General features: G+C 39.8%; 1 protein-coding gene across 2 annotated transcripts in view; it reads left to right on the top strand.

The window, feature by feature from the left end:
• Window positions 1–4624: 4624 nt before the first annotated feature.
• The window catches only part of Atr (ATR serine/threonine kinase), a 115243-nt gene continuing 102092 nt past the window's right edge, over window positions 4625–17775 (top strand). The window contains exons 1-7 of one of the 2 annotated variants that reach the window (XM_038321928.2): window positions 4625–4778; window positions 10324–10415; window positions 11537–11686; window positions 13384–14261; window positions 14956–15134; window positions 15770–15961; window positions 17411–17601. In XM_038321928.2, the coding sequence (XP_038177856.1) occupies window positions 4720–4778; window positions 10324–10415; window positions 11537–11686; window positions 13384–14261; window positions 14956–15134; window positions 15770–15961; window positions 17411–17601 (1741 nt within the window). In that variant the 5' untranslated portion in view covers window positions 4625–4719. The remainder of the gene's footprint in view (window positions 4779–10323; window positions 10416–11536; window positions 11687–13383; window positions 14262–14955; window positions 15135–15769; window positions 15962–17410; window positions 17602–17775) is intronic. The other variant, XM_038321929.2, reaches the window with a different exon arrangement.

Consider the following 17775-nt stretch of genomic DNA (forward strand, 5'->3'; position numbering starts at 1 on the left):
CTTGTATGTTGGCAGTTCCTGCAGCCTCTAGCCAGCAAGTCACAAAGGTCTTAATGGGGTTGTAGTGCCATCTACTGGTCATTTTCATAACACTTTATCACTAATATGGACACCTATATACATGGCTAATGAAAATTTTCAGGTTGGTTGGAGTACACTTGTAGCAGGCAGCTTGCTTAGCCCCTGTGGGGTTGGAGAGAGGGAGGAAGAGAGAAACCCAAGGGAGGATCCTAAGGATACCAAAAGTTAAGGGAAATGGCAAAGGACGTACTGCTAAAAACACAGGGAGGCCGGGAGGTGGTGGCGCATGCCTTTAATCCCAGCACTCGGGAGGCAGAGGCAGGCGGATCTCTGAGTTCGAGGCCAGCCTGGTCTACAAGAGCTAGTTCCAGGACAGGCTCTAGAAACTACAGGGAAACCCTGTCTCGAAAAAAAAAAAAAAAAAAAAAAAACAACAACAACAACAACAATTAAAAAAAAAAAAAACCCACAGGGAGTAACCAAAGGAAGCGTTCCAGGGAGGCAGTGATCTAGATTGTTAAACCATGGAAGAAGAAAGAAAAGAAGTGACCAAAGTCCTTTGGATTTAGCCACATGAAAGACCCAAGAGAAGAGGAGGACTCAGGGAAAAGGCACTGAGTCGAATGTCTTTAGGTGAGAGCTTTAAGAGGATCATTAACTCCAAGGACAGCACAGCTGCGGTCTGAGGGAAGAGGCTCCGGTCCCGTCCTTCAAAGCCAAGGCAGGTGTCCACTCTTAAAGGTTTCTAAGGGAAGGGATGATCCTTGCATACTGATAAAGTAGGTTTAGTTAATATATGACCCAGCTGCAGGGCATGCTTGACAGGAGTCAAGGAGACACTGAACAGGGAATGGGGCTGGTTAATATGTGACATTACTCAAGCTGTGTTGGACCCTTGGCAGCAGTGGGGTGGCGAGGTGAGGATTTTGCTTTTCCTGAGTGCTGGTGAGGAGAGGAGGAGACAGGGCTGTGAGGCTACTGACAGCTGCACTTAGAGCTAAGTTCCTTACAGCAACTTTGAGAGGAGAGAAAGATTATAGGTGGGTGTGGGGCTGCTCCCAAGATCATCTGGAAGGTCTGTCCAGGTGTCTGTCTAGCACGATCAAAGGCATGAGTCGTAGTTACTGTTCTATTGCTGTGAAGAGACACTACGGCCAAGGCGACTCAGAGGATCAATAGTTTATTGGGGGCTCACTGACAGTCTAGAGGCTTGGAGTCGATGACCATCATGGCAGAGACCATGGCCATGGGCAGAAGCTGAGTGCCTACATCTTGATCCACAAGCGGGGAGGGGGAATTTTGAAACCTCAGAGCCCACCCCTAACCACACCCCTCCTCCAACAATCCTCTCCCAAAAGTTCCACCAGCTGGGGACCAAGCTTTCAAATATATGAGCCCATGGGGACAATGGGGACATTCTCATTCAAACCACCACACCAGGGGTTTGAGGCCAAGTATAACACAAACTGGATGTAGTGCCACATGCTTGTTTTCCTAGCACCCAGAAGGTCGAAGCAGAAGGATCAGCAGTTCGAGACCATGCTTAGCTCCATGAGTTCAAGGCCAGCCTGGGCTATGGGAGACCCAATCTCAAGCAGCAGCAATAAGAGTAAGGATAACAAGAAAAGAAGCCATTCTGGTGAGAATGGAGGGGAGCGGCAATGGAACAGAGTACAATAGACAGTGGTTTAGGACTGAATGGGAGATAAAAAATGAATCAGCCTTATGAAAAATTCTTTCACGAAGTGTGGCAGAGAAATACAGGGGTACTCGGAGGGAAGGTATTTGTCTGGAACACCGACCTTGACAACAGTTGTTCATTTATTAATGTATTGCTAAAGCTGTTGCTACACAAATGGCTAACAGCTTCCTTTCCTTCTGACTCACACCTTCTGCCATATTCAAATGGAGCTTTGACTAGTTTTGCTCCTGTTTGAGCTGGGGACTCACTACATAGCCCAAGCCAGCTCAAACTAGGGGTCCTCCTGCCTCCTCCTCTAAAGTGCTAGAGTTATGGTCATGCACCACAATAGCCAGCTTTACTCTATTAAAAACCATTAGTGCCTTTCCACAATTTACTGAAGTGTGTCCTTAGACACTCAGATTTGGTGTTGTCATTTGCAGATGTGTTGGGTCACATTAAAAAACATTCTAGGATATATGTAGCCTGCCAACGGCGGCCTGCCAGTGGTGGGCTACAGGTTAGACATACCTGTTCTAAATGTTCCCTAAATGCCAGCTAAGCTGTACTATTCAAGCCTTCTGCATCCTTCAGTTTATAGTGTTGCATTTGGTTAGAGTATTTATCTCCTTCCGTCTTTGTTTCTTCCAGTCCTGCTAGACCTTCAGGTCCCATCTAATATGTAATAACACCTCCCTTCCTGAGCCAACCCCACTATCCACTCAGTTCATCTGAGTGCTTCCTCCCCCTGTCATCTAATGCATGCTGGTTCTCTTGCTTTCTGCCTGTCTCTCCAGTACATTTGGCCTTGAATTTAATTTGGGGTTGTTATATTCCTGTATATTACTTGCTTTGTTTTCCTCATCCTTCTCTCTCACGCACGTGCACACACACACACACCCCTTTTGGAGGCTGGAAAAATAGCTCAGCAGATTAGAGTACTTGCTCTTGCAGTTCCGTTCCCAGCACAAACATGGCGGTACATAACTGCCCATATCGCTAGTTCTACAGGGTCTGACGCTCTCTCCCTGCTACACAAGGCACACACATGGTACACATACAACACACAGGCAAAACCCTCATACATATAAAAATAAATAAATCTTTCAATCGAAATGAAAAATAAAATTACTTTTTGAATTAGATTGACAGAGCTCTGCTGTTTGGGGTCCCAAGGATGGCCTTGAACTCTTGATCCTTCTGCTTCAATATCCAAAGAAAGGGAACTGTAGTTATGCGCAACTGTGCCTGGTTTAATCATTATTTAAAAATGTAGTTTGCGCTGTACTGCATGTCAAACCCGGAGCCTCACATGCTAGGCTAGTGCTCTTCCACTGGGATGCACCCTCAGCTCTGTCATTACTGTAATCTTTCTCAATATAATTTAAAAATAGCTAGCATTTCTTACTTTTTAATTGATGAACTATTTGTCATACGTGATTGTCCTCATTAGGTTTCTATTGCTGTGATAGAACACCGTGATTAAAGTTACTTGGGGAGGAAAGGGTTTATTTCATCTTCCAGTTCCACATCACACTCCATCACTGAAAGTAGTAGTGCAGAGCTCAAGGCAGGAGCTACAGGCAAGAGCTGATGCAGGGGCCATGGAGGAATGCTGTATGCTAGCTTGCTCTTCGTGGCTTTCTTTTTTCTTTTTTAAAGATCCAGGGCTACCAGGCCCAGGCAGCATCACCCACAGTGAGCTGGAGCCTCCCACATCAATCATCAAACCCTAAGAAGGTACCATAGGCTTCCCCACAGGCCAGTCTTGTTGGAACGTTTTCTCAATTGAGGTTCCTTCTTCCTGGCAGACTCCAGCTTGTGTCAAATTGACATAAAACTAGCTAGCACAAGGACTTATAATTTAAGCTTTAAAAAGTATACTCATGTCATTTGTGGTAGCACACACACACCGGTAATTCCAGCATTTCCGAGGCTGGGGAATGGGATCCTTCATCAGTGCCAGCTAGGGATCCATAGTGAGATTTGACTTTAAAACAAAGGGAGGGAGAAGAGAAAAAGAAAAAGAGAGGGAGAGATGGGGGAAGTAGCAACGGAAATAAATGACATTCTATTGTCTGACTCTGTCACCTCAACCAATACTGTACTCTTAGGAAATGAAAAAAAAAATGGAAATAAAGAGATTAAGTATTTTCCTGAGGCCATATAGCTTCTAGCAAGTGCAACAATCATTTTTTTTTCAGGGTTCATAACTTCTAATCCTGTTTCTTCTAATATTCAATAATTTACTCAAAAATGTTGACTAAACACGAACTAGGTCCAGGCACTGTTTCAGTTCCTGGGTTGCCAGCAACAGGCAAAATAAACACAACCTTGCTTTCAAAACCTTATATTCTAAGACACAGCCTACACCATTAGGTCCTAAGTGCTATGAAGAAAAAACACAAGAAGGTGAAGAGAGCAAAAGAATGAGCTTATGTTACTGGTTTCTATACGACGCACATCATTTTATCAAGCAAACCTAAAGGGAAATGGGCAGAGGGAAGGACGGTCAAGATACAGCAAATTCTAATCCTGAAGTCTGGAGCACACCTGGCTGCCATTCCGCCACTTCTTTATTTTTGTGTGCTAAACAGCCAGTGTAAGCGGTACTGCGTGGCCTTACCCAGTTCAACACGTAATTCTGACATAGTGAAATATATAACTTTGACTGTCGGGTCATTATATGCCTCTCCAACCCAAATCCTGGGGTCCGCTTTGTTGAGCATCCCCCATTTGAGCATCTCAAAGCAGAAATACCCGCGGAAGGTCACGTGTCACGGGGAGGAGGAAAATTGGGCGGGCACGTCCGCTGCCGGCCCCGCCCCTGCCGCCTCCGGGATTTCCCCCAGGTCCTAACGGAAACGGAACAAGCGCCAGCGGGTTGCGGCCGGCAGCGGCTTCCCGGAGGAGTTTTGGACCGCGCGGGCCCCCGTCGGCGCGCCACTTTCTCCCGAGGCAGCTGTGGAGAAGCCCGGCCCCGGCGGCGGCTGTTTTGAGAGCCGCCCGGTGTCAGCATGGGCGACCACGGGCTGGAGCTGGCGTCCATGATCCCCGCCCTGCGGGAGCTGGGCAGGTAGGGCCGCGCGTGGTCGCCAGCCTCGCGACGCCGGGTCTCCGCAGTCGGCGCCGCGGCCTCCCCGCGGCGGTTGGCGGGAGCGCGGTCGCGTGCCGGGGGCCCGGGTGGCGGCGGCTCCGCGCGCGGGGACTTGCCCGTGCGAGTTTCTGCTTTGCGTGAAGGGTCTCTGCTGTGGTTTTAGCACACGCCTTTGCTTCTGGGGACCCTTCCTCGGGTCTGTTCCCTCTGATCGCTGCCGGGGGCGTGACGGGAGGCCCCGGCTTCTCAGCCGGAGAGAGGCCGTGCTTCGGTCAGCTTAAAGACGTGACCCTTTCCGGGTTGACCGGCCCGTCATTTTAGTCAGGAATCTCAGGGACCCCCCAAGGTCCGCAGAGTAAGGTGCACAGCGCCCCTCAAACTCCGAGGTGGGGTCCATGTGTAAATGCCTCTTTCCGGCCCGACGGAGTGTCGCACGCCTTTAGTCTCAGAACGCGGGAAGCAGAGGCAGGCGGACCCCGAGGCCACCCGGGTCTAAACAGGGAGACCTTGCCTCAGAAAAAGCAAGGGAGAAACCAAACCAAATGTCTGGTTTCTGTCCACCCCAAGAGTCAGTCCCCGATGAAAACCAGGCTCCAGTGTGAAAATGGTGCTCGCCACGCCCCTCGCCGCTGGTAGGCTCCCTCTCTGGAGGCCAGAGCCGCTTCTCGGTTTGCCCGGAGTCAGTGCTCACCCTAAGTGTGTGGGCTATCCGCTGCCGTTTATTTTTGCACCGCAACTGTGTTCATTTCCTCCAGAGACCTAAATTAGAGGATAAATGACCACTTTCGTCCCAACTGCATCATCACCCTGTGATTTTTTTTTTTACTTTGCATAATTGTGGCAAGTATACTTTATGGGAGCATTTAGTAATTTCTGTCTAAAAGTATTTGAGTAAAAGTGGTAATTTGGGGAAACTGATAATACGAATTTAGGTGGTCATCACTGAAATTCTGTCTCAGCAAAGATGGAAGCAATGACCAACTCCCAAGGTTGTCCCCTGGCCTTAACACATGCACCAGGGCATGAGCACCCGAACTCACATGAACATGTACATACATACACCATACATACAGACTTAAAAAATAGTTAAAAATTTAAGAGTTTAACAGCTGTTACTATATTAAAAACATATAGCTCAACAACATAAAAACTCATAATTCAATGAAAAAATGGATAAGAAAACTGAACAGATTTTTTTCCAAAGAGGGTATAAAATGACTAATAAGCAAATATAAAGATAAGTGTTTGAAGTGACAAATAGTAAGGGAGACACGAATCAAAACCTCAAGGAAGCTTTTGTGATTGCTTGGGAGGCCAAGGAAAAGGCTCACTGAGTTTGAAGACAGCTTGAGCTATCAAGGAGTTAAAAGGGGCTGTATAATGAGGCCTTGTCTCAACCTCCCTCAAAAACTAAACAAGAAGATACCATTTTAGATCATTATAGTAACTGTTGTATATATTTAAAAATTGGTTAAGGTAATGGGAAAGTAGAACGATATAACTTAAATCCCTGTGGAAATGGAACGAAGGTACTACAAAAAGGAGGAGAATAAATACGGAATTAACCTATAATCTAGCAAGTGTTTTTAATCTGTACCCAAAAGAATTTAAAGCAAGAGATTCGAGCAGATATTTTTACATTGTTCACACAATATCTAAATGGTGGAAGCAAATGTTCACCAGCAGATAAGTAGACATAACCCTCCCAAATGTGGCATAAATATAGAGAATATTATTCAGTGTGAAAAGGAAAGAGATTCTAACATGCTACAAGATAGATTTTATACTAAACCAGTGGTTCTCGACCTGTGGTGGGTCATGATCCCTTTGGCAAACCGCTACCTCTAAAAATATTTACTTTATAATTCATAATAGCAAAATTACAGTTATAAAGTAGCAACGAAAATAATTTTATGTTTGGCGGGCACAGCATAAGGAACTGTATTAAAGGGTTCTAACTGTATTAGGAAAGTTGAGAACTAAATGAACTAAGTCACACATGATAAATATGATATGCAACTAATATAAGATACCTAGAGTAGTCCTGTCCATAGAGATAAAATAGTGGAATGAATATTGCTAGGAAGTACAAGAAGGGAAATAGTAATTATTGCTGTTAAGGTGCAGAGTTGCAGTATGGGAAGGTAGAAAGTTCTGGGAGTGGGCAGTGGTAATGTGCTGAACTTAATGCTATAAAAGTATACACTTTAAAATCATAAGATGGTAAAGTATATAATTTATATCTACCAAAACAAGCCCAAAAGATGTTTTCTAAAATTGATCTGATCCTGATCTCTGTTTCCTTTGTGAATTTCCTATCTTGTTGGCATTTGAATCAACCTCAGATTTCTATTTGTCTGGCCTTTCCATGTCTCCTTGCGACTCTTCTAACTGTAGCTTAGGTGTTTCCCTGGTGTTGTTATTAATTACAGTTGCATTTGTATCCCAGGCTTCCACTGACAGGAGCTGTGTGACTGAGGCGATTTAACTTCTAGAACTCTCAGCTTCCTCAGATCCAGATTAGCTTTAGTATCCTACCTTGTTGCTTATGAGTTGGAGTAGCATTGACAATAATGTTTAGTCTCATTTCATACATATTGTATGATTATATCTCCATGCATCTTAAGATCTAGAAGTATTCATATATCTTGTAGTTATCCCACTTAGTTATTGCCTTGAAACCTCAGAGAGTATTTCAGCTGGTTTTACTTTTCTCCCAGATATGTGCTTCTTATGTTGACTGTTTGGTAAAGGGCCTCACAGTCTACCCTAATTTATCAAGTCTCCACTGAGCTGCTGCTTTTGCTCTCTCAATACTAGCTTTTTGTGCATTGTGTTCAGTAAATTTGCATTGACTCTAAGAATAGCTGTCATCATGGTTGTAGCACAGATTAGCTACATTTTCTGTTTTTGATGATTTTATGTAAAGTAACAGCTCAAGCTGAATTTATTCAGGATTTAGGATTTTTCATCCCCCCCACCACCAATTCTGATTGAACCCAGGGTTAATTAAAGAGAAATACAGTGCTCTGCCATGCTGTATTTCTCTTTAATACTTTTTCTTGAGTAGCCTTAAGAATAAATATATATATTTTTTTCTTAGCATTTTGTTACCTTTTTATAATGAAAAGCTTTACAACAAAAGAAAGAAGAAAAAAACAAAAGAATAGAAAATTGTGTATTGATTTCCTCTTTCATAGCCTTCTTTCTCTCAGCACATATTATTCTGCACTAAATTCCAGATATGATTTCATCCATGTCAGTAATTATCAGTAAAAGATAGAGACTTCTTTTCTAGGTTTATTTATTTTGTGTGTGTAATTTATTTTGACTGCATGCATGTGTGTGTGCTGGTGCCCTCAAAGATCAGAAGAGGTCTTTGGATGCCCTGGAACTGTCTTTATTGATCATTGTAACCATGTGGTGGTTGGGATCCAAACCAGGACCCTCTGCAAGAGCAGGAATGCTCTTACTACTGAGCTGTCTGCCCAGTACCATGAGCAAGATGGCTTATGGTTCCACTAGTGATTGAACCCAGGACTTTACATGCATGACACAGATGTGATGGCTGCTATATGATGGTCACTTGTTTGATATTTATAAAATATAATCATGGTACCATTATCAATTTAAGATTACTAATGCCATTTGAGATCTAGATTACATGACAAATTGTAATTATTTGATGTGGCTCTTAAGTTAATTATAGACTTTCTTTTCTACTCTTAGAATTTGTGGTTTGTTTGAGACAGGGTCTCTCTGTGTTTGTCTAGTGTCCTGAAACTTATAGAGATCCACCTGTCTTTGCTTCCTGAGTGCTGGGATTAAGGTGTATGCCACCATCCCCATTCACAGAATTTCTTCCTTCCTTTCCCTTTCTCGCCTTCCTGCCTGCCTGCCTGCCTGCCTGCCTGCCTGCCTGCCTGCCTTCCTTCCTTCCTTCCTTCCTTCCTTCCTTCCTTCCTTCCTTCCTTCCTTCCTTCCTTCCTTCCTTCCTCCTCTTCCACCTCCTCCTTTTTTTTTTCTTCCAAGATAGGGTTTTTCGGTGTATAGCTCTAGCTGTCCTGAAACTCACTAGACCAAGATGGCCTTGAACTCAGAGATCCACCTGCTTCTGCCCCTCCTGAGTGCTGGGATTAAAGGCGTGTGCTACCCCCTGCCCAGCTCAGAATTAATTAATTAATTAATTTTGATTTTTGGTTTTTTGAGACAGGGTTTCTCTGTAGCTTTGGAGCCTGTCCTGGAACTAACTCTTGTAGACCAGGCTGGTCTTGAACTCACAGAGATCCCCCTGCCTCTGCCTCCTGAGTGCTGGGATTAAAGGCATGCACCACCACCACCCCAGCAGAATTTATTTCTTAAAGAAGCTCTAGATCAGACTGTTTAATGGGACTATAGTACAAGTTACATATGTAATTATTAAAAATTTTCTAGTAACCATATTTGAAAAAGTAGGAAGGAAAGAAGTAAAATTAAGTTAGTAATGTGTTTTATAAGCTGTGTATTAACTCATTGTATCCAAATATTATCATGTTCATATGTAACTAGTATAAGATGATTAATGCTATGTTAACTGTTTTGTGCAAGTATTTGTAATCCAATATGTATCTTATACTTACAACACATCTTATTTTGGAGTAACCTCATTTTAAGTATTAAATAGTCACATGTGGCTAATGATTACCATTTTAAGTGCAAATTTCTAAAATCTGCAGATCAGATTCCTGCACTGGCATTTAGGACCCCCCCCCCCCAATTATTAATGTCTTTAGATGTTTTATTTTTAAGAAGTAGAATACATCTATGCTAACACTTAAACTAATCACATTTGAGAAGTACAACTTTAGAGAGCTTTCTTACAAATTAAAAAGTGAGTCCTTTTAAAGATTAAAACCTTTTTGTTGGTTTATTTTTTGAGACAGACCTCTCTATGTAGTCTATGCTAGCCTAGAATTTCTAGCTTCCTGCCTCAGCTTCCAATTATAGGTGTGTTCCACCATGCCTTTCATAAAAATTTTTTTTACATCAATTTATCAGGAGGGAGAGTCACACACAGCACACTGTGCATGTGGAGGTCAGAGGATAACTCGTGGATGAAACTCAAGCGTGGCTTGGCAGCATGTGCCTTTACATGCTAAGTCATCTTGCTAGCCCATCCTTAGCTGTCTTTTTTCATTATTTATTTTTTTAATTTTTTAAGATGGGGTTTCTCTGTGTAAGAGTCCTAGCTGCTCTGGAACTCACTCTATAGACCAGGCTGGCCTTGAACTCGCTGGAATCCACCTACCTCTGCCTTCCAAGTGCTGGGATTAAAGGCTCACGTCACTAGAGCCCAGTGAAAAGGAACCACCAGCCCTCCACTCCCCATTTTTTTTTTTTCTCAAGACAGTGTTTCTCTGTAGCTTTTGAGCCTGTCCTGGAACTCACTCTGTAAACCAGGCTGGCCTCGAACTCAGACATTCGCCTGTCTCTGCCTCCCAAGTGCTCCCTGTTCTCTTCTAACAAGCTTTTCTTTGTATTTTAGTGCGACTCCAGAGGAATATAATACTGTTGTACAGAAACCAAGACAAATTCTCTGCCAATTCATTGACCGAATACTTACAGATGTAAATGTTGGTAAGAAGGAATTATTTCTTACATGAACTTCAGGAATTAGGTGGTTTTCCATGTAACCTTATACTACCATTTTTTCCTCTAGGCAGTTTTAGTTATATAGTATTTGTTAGAGATACTAATTTCTAGCAAGTTATTACTCAGTGTTGCTTGTTAATTAAAACATATGTAATTTAGACCTTAAAGCAAAGTTTGTGTTTCTGTTAATAACCATGATTTTCTACTGGCTTCCTAGAGATCTTTAATGTGCTTTAAAACATTTTATCAACTCCTATCATGTGGATTTTTTTTTATTGACAACTTGTAGACATATAGCAAATGCCACAAACAAAGCAAAACAAAAATAAAACCTGTCATAGCAAAAGGAAGGAAAAGTGGAATTTGGTACCAACACATTTTATGATTTAGATTTATCATAGCCATTTAAACTTTGTTGCTTTTAATCCACAAAATTATAGGTTGCTGAAAAAATAGCCAAGGACTATGAGCACTTAGATGTGGTTTTGTATATGCTCCCTCTGTTTTGACCACTTGCCTTTTCCCTCTGCCAACTTCTCATCTAGTGAATTCCTTCCCGTATTTTTCCAAAACCGTTACCTTTCATCATGAGTTACCATGTTTCAATACTGTTTTTAATTTTTTTTACTCCTCACCAGATTATTGCTTTTGTTTGTGTTTTTATCTTCAGATTTTAAGATGGTGCCTGGCATCTTATAGGCCTGCCATCTTGCAGAATTGATGTATGATAAATTAATGTATATGGCTATTATAAAATTGCAGGTGGTGCACACCTGCAATCTCAGAGCATATCTATTGGAGCTTTCTGGTCCAGCCAGTCTAGCTAAATTGGTGAAGTCCAGGTTCAGAGAGAGAACTTGTCTCAAAAATAATTGAGGTAGACACTCAACATTGACCTCTGACTTCCACATACACATTCACACACACCCATGAACAATTACATACACTTAATACTACACACATACAAAAAGAATATTAGATAAACTCATATTTCTCTATATCAGTTTAGCGTGAATACTCTGCTGGACAAAAGTTTTGATTACCAAAGATTAGTTTCCTAACCAAAGCTCTGTTTAGTTTGTCATGACTTTTCTTTTGTCTCTTAGTTGCTTTAGAACTTGTAAAGAAGACCGATGCTCAGCCAACCTCTGTGATGTTACTTGATTTCATCCAGCACATCATGAAGTCTTCTCCACTTATGTTTGTAAATGTGAATGGAAGCCAGGGACAAAATGAAGCCAAAGACAGTTGTATTGGCAAGTGGTATTATTTTATGTAAATTGTCAGTTTTATGAGATCTCTTTTCTGCTTTTCTGAATTTGTTTGTTTGTTTGTTTTCTTTTTAAGTTAGGATCACTATGTTACTGGCTGGCCTAGAATTCACTTGGTAGACCAGTCTGGCCTGGAACTCAGAGATCTGCCTGCTTCCTGAGTGATGGGATAAAAGACATATACCACCACTTTCAGCTTTTAGCTACTTAATTTTTTTTTAAAGGTTTGCTAGAACGTGCTCTCTAGTTACTACAAAGCCTGTTTAGACATTCTATTCAAAAACACTTATTTATGCTGGGTATGGTGATGCACACCTTTGATCCCAGTGCTCAGGAGGCAGAGGAAGACAGATTTTTTTTGAGTTCAAGGTCAGCCTGGTTATGGTGTGAGTTACAGGACAGTCAGGGCTACACAGAGAAACCATGTCTTAAAAAACCAAACCAAAACGATAGCAACAAAAACTTACTATATTGCCTTTTAAGAAAAAATTTCTTTTTGTATCTTGAAGCTTTTTTTCTAGGCTTTTACCTTATTGCTACTACTCCATTAATCATTTTTTCTTTTTTTTTTCTAGTTCCCTCAAAGGGATTCAAAATAAACTTTTTCTATATAATGAAATAATTTAGAATTTGTTGGTAGTATTACAAGTATCTGCTTTGGAAATATATCCTTCAAAATGTATTTTTTGACTCCTCCTGGCCACCTGGGACTGCCTTGGTTGCTGCTGCTTTATATGTTCTTATTATTGAGGTCCTATATTTTTTCTGTCATAAGTTTTTAATTTATGCTGTATTCATGTCAGTTTTACCTATATTTTCTAAAGTATGGACTATAACCCACGAGTGGGTTATGAAATAACTTTAGAGTTAGTAATATTTAAAACAAGATGAACTGGGCATGATGGCGCACACCTTTAATCTCAGCATTTGGGAGGCAGAGGCAGGCAGATCTCTGAGTTCAAGGTCAGCCTGGTCTTCCCAGTGAGTTCTAGGACATCCAGGGCTATGTAGACAGACTGTTTCAAATAAACAGGTAAATATGTAGACAGACTCTGTCTCAAGAAAGTAAATGACATGTACATATGAATAGGGATTGAATCTAGCACCTTACATGGAGTAGATAAGTAATCTATTACTGAACCACACCTCCAACTCCACAATCAGTAACTTTTCATTGAAGGAAGCTGGGTGTTGTGGCTTATACATCTAATTCCTGGCATTTGAGAGGTGAGAGCAGAAGGATCATCAGAAGTTTAAGGTCATCCTTGGCAACATAGCAAGTTCAGGGCTGTATGGGCTACATTATATGAATGAGACCTTGTCTCAAAAAAGAAAAATAGGATTTTTGTTGATGGAGTAATAGTAGCTATTTGTTGAATATTTATTATGCTTTGGGAACTACGCTATTTCACATAAGTTACATTACTTGATCCTCACAATAACCAACAGCATAATGCATCTTCAGAGAGGTGGCGGTGACATAACTAGTAAATGGTGAACTAGAACCTTTTTTTGTGTAGCTCAGAAATTGATATTCTGAGGTACAGCCTTTGTACTTTGTGGGAAACCTAGACTGTTCTCTTAGTGAGATTTATACTTTAAAAATCAATCATAATGCATTTAGCAAATTCACACTTAATGGTATACTTGCTTATTTAATATATTTTCTGTTTGTTTCAAAGAATTCAGTCATTGGATCATTACAAGACTTTTACGGATTGCAGCAACTCCATCCTGCCACATGTTACACAAGAAAATATGTGAAGTTATCTGCTCATTATTATTTCTTTTTAAAAGCAAGAATCCTGCTATTTTTGGCGTACTCACAAGGGAATTACTCTATCTTTTTGAAGACTTAATTTATCTCCACAAGAGAAATGCAGTGGGTAATGTTATGGAATGGCCAGTGCTTGTTAATCGATTTTTAAGCCGATTGGATGAATACATGGGATGTTTGCAGCCAGCTCCTTTGCAATTCATGAACATGCAAAATGTAGAATTTATTGAAGTCACTTTATTAATGGTTCTTATTCATATTGTTCCAACTGTGTTTTTTAGAAGACAAGAATTGTTGCTGTGGCAGATAGGCTGTGCTCTGCTAGAACATGGTAGTCCCAAAATCAGATCTTTAGCAATTAGCCTTTTAACTGAGCTCTTTGAGCTTGGAGGATTACCAGCACAGCCAGCCAGCACTTTTTTCAGCTTATTTTTGGAATTACTACAACACCTTGTAGGAATGGATGCTGACCAATTGAAACTGTATGAAGAGCCGTTGTCAAAGCTGATAAAAACACTATTCCCCTTTGAAGCAGAGGCTTATAGAAATATCGAACCTGTCTACTTAAATGTGCTGCTGGAAAAACTCTGTGTCATGTTTGAAGATCGTGTGCTTATGCGGCTCAAGTCTGATTTGCTGAAAGCAAGTTTGTGTCATTTACTGCAGTATTTTCTTAAATTTGTGCCTGCTGGATATGAATCGGCTTTACAGGTCAGGAAGATATATGTGACAAATATTTGTAGAGCTCTTGTAGATGTTCTTGGAGTTCAGACACATATTGGGGTAAGTAATTATTAAGACTACACATTACATGTTTTGCTCATTTAAGCGTATAGGCTCTATTAACAAGAAAAGAGAATATCTCACACAATAATGCATGTCGAGAGCATGATGATTTTCATCGTTTGGTTTCATTCCTGTCATAGACTTTTTCCTTCCATTTCAGAAAAATTCCATTATGTTAGTGAACTGCCAATGGAATAGATTGTTTTAAAGTAGAATTTATAACATATTTGTTTATAGCAGCATTAATTGATTTAATCATTGAGATTTTTATCTGTGAATGATTTCACTTTAGAATGAATAGTGATATCCTGTTTGGACTGTGGGAAAAGACAGGCAATAAAATATTCAGTAACTTGATTCAGTATTTTATATATTGCACATTTCATTTAAACTTAGTTTAGTCTATAAGTTTTGTTAGATTTGTAGTATGAAAAAGTTAGCAATTCCCTTATAAAAGTTTCTGTATAGCATTTTGAGAAAGATTATAGTATATATGTGTTGTATACCTTTTTAATTGATAGAATGCAAAATAATATGGATTAATGTGGATATTTGATTTGCCTTATAACATTCAGAAATAGTTTATCTTCCTAGAAAACATGTAGCTAACACCTAATGCATTTTTCTGTTTATAAGTAATGTAAACATGTCTCCTAAGAGATAGTATTTGTAATTATTTTTGTTTTCTCAGTATTTGTTGGGACCATTTTATGCAGCCTTGAAAATGGAAAGTATAGAAATTATCGAGGGAATTCAGTGCCAAACTCAACAGGAAAATCTCAGCGATAATAATGATGAGGTGTCACCAAAGAGGCGTAGACTCAGCTCTTCTCTCAACTCTTCCAAAAGGTTATCCAGACAGTTTGAAGAGTATGACCTCATTATATTTTGTTTTAGACCGTTCATAAATTTTGTTTACCTTAAAAAAATGTTAAGTGTTCTGGTTTAAAAACATCTTTCTAAACATAGGCAATAGGAATTATTAAAATATTTTGCTGGTCATTGTGATTTAATCTAGTATGACACTATATACATAGTTTTCTTTGAATGTTTTTGTATGCCTGTATTTGAAAAGTGTCAGCCTGTGTTTCTGTTGTATTTCAAATCTTAACAAATACACTACTTTTTATATGTAGCCAAAGAACTGCTATAGTTCAGCCAAATTGAACATTGTTTTAAATCTATCCTAATGTAGATAAAAGTTGATAATACATTGCAATTTTTGTTTTATTATTATAATTACTGGTGTGTGTGTGTGTCTTGTCTACATGTATGTATATACCACAATTACTGTGTAGAAGTCAGTGGGTTCTCTTCTCCATTATGTGGCTCAGATCAAACTCAGATTCCTGGTAGCAAGTGCCTTTATCTGCTGAGCCATCCTGCTGGAATGTAAGCCTGTGTATACTAAGTAAGCATTGCTTTCCTGAGCTGTATATTTTGTTTGATTGAAATACATTTGTATTATATATTAATACTTTTACTGTGATTATAATTGTTTATAGAATTACTCATGTGGATATGGACAAAAAGAGCATATTATGGAATGTACTGAAACAGAAAGCTGAATCCCTTCAGATTTCTCTTGAATGTGGTACTCCAAAGAATTCTGTTGCTGAGAAGTTAGAAGGAATCACTGTTGTATTACAGCTGACTGCTCTCTGCACTGTTCACTGTTCTCATCACGACATGGATGGGTAAAAAAAAAAAAGAAATGTTAAAAGATTTTTTTTTTAAGTATTTTATTATGTGTGTGTGGGTGCATGCATACCATGGAATGCATGTGGAGGTCAGGGGACCACTTTGTGGAGTCAGTCTCCTGCTTTTACATAGGTTCTGGGGATGAAAGTCAGGTCATGGGGCTTTTAGGACAAGGGCTTTACCCACTGAATCAGCTCACTGGCCCACCAATGTTTTTATTTTCTGTGTGGGCTTCCTTTAATGAATTTGTATTTACCATTTTAAGAAACTTCATTACTTACTTGATTTTGTGACCTTAGGACACAAATCTGGTAGTGAAGTAGTTAAGAAATTTTCTACTGAATATCTGCTAAAACAGGTGATGTTGCTTTCCTCTTAATCTTTATGTCAGTCCTGGAGGCACATGCTGCTACACCTGTTTTACTGAATAGAAGTTAAAGTGCAGAAAAATTAGATTTTTTTCTTAAGCCTAAATAACTTTTCCCAAGGATGCATAATATGAAGGTAGCAGAACATATTTACATACAATTCAGAAATTCATGTTCATTTGACTATATTTCTTGAAATAGAGTATAAATTTAGGATGCAGAAGAGGCAGACTTTCTGTTTAGTGTCTTTATGTAAGTTTTCTTTCAAAAGAAACAAGTATGACCTTTAGAAGACTTACTTTACTGCTCCAATTTAGAACAGCTTGTGATCTATCATTCTGTGCTGATTCATAACTAACCAATATAGAGCTATAAAAGAGGAGATTTTAGGAAAAAAATAAATTAATTCAGATGCTACTAACTTAGAATTTGAGATGAATTGAAGGAATAGATTAGATTCTTGTCCTTTTCTGAAGAGCATTTGTCACATCAGTTACTAACACGGGCAGGTCTTCTATCATTATTTCAGCCTGGTAATGCCAACATTCAAAGATCCTAGATCAATCCCCACATCACAAGTGATTTAAGAGATTAAGACAGGAGGATTGTCACCAGGCTGGCCTAGGCTACAAAGTTAAACTCAGTGTGTGTGTATGACTCTTTCACATTATACACGTATTAAACAGTGACTTACACCAACATTAAGAGAATACACTTAAGGCCAGGAGATGGTGGTGCATGCCTTTTATCCCAGCACTCAGGAGGCAGAGGCAGGCAAATCTCTGAGTTCGAGGCCAGCCTGATTTACAGAGCAAGTTCCAGAATAGTCAGGGCTACACAGAGAAACCCTGTCTTGAAAAAACGAGAGAGAGAGAGAGAGAGAGAGAGAGAGAGGAGAGAGAGAGAGAGAGAGAGAGAGAGAGAGAGAGAATATACTTAAACATAAGGTTGGTTTGCATACTGACTTTAAATTGACTTAAGGTTATAAGTTAGTTCTGTATTTAATTTTGGCTTTGTTAAAATATAATAAATGTTAAAATAAAACAGTAAAATATAAAAATATTGGACTCATTGCAGCCATAATTTGAAGGACTGTCAACACAAATATAAGAAGAAACCTCCAATAGTGATAACTTGGATGTCTTTGGATTTTTATACAAAAGTGCTTAAGAGCTGTAGGAGTTTGTTAGGCTCTGTTCAGAAACTTGAACTGGAATCAGTCATTGATAACATGGTGAAAATTTATGATGCTTTGATGTATATACAAGGTGAGTACAAATAAGTGAGAGATTAACCTTAGTCATTGTAGAAATAGGCTTTCTGTTTCTACGTAAAGTTTAAATGAAGTGTGCAATATTCAGAATATTATCAAAATTTCTGTTAATTAAACATTCTGGTGGTTTCTGAGTTTCACATTTATTTGTGTAATATTTTGATTAATT

Source organism: Arvicola amphibius, chromosome 3 (assembly GCF_903992535.2).
Source record: "Arvicola amphibius chromosome 3, mArvAmp1.2, whole genome shotgun sequence".
NCBI lineage: Eukaryota > Metazoa > Chordata > Mammalia > Rodentia > Cricetidae > Arvicola > Arvicola amphibius.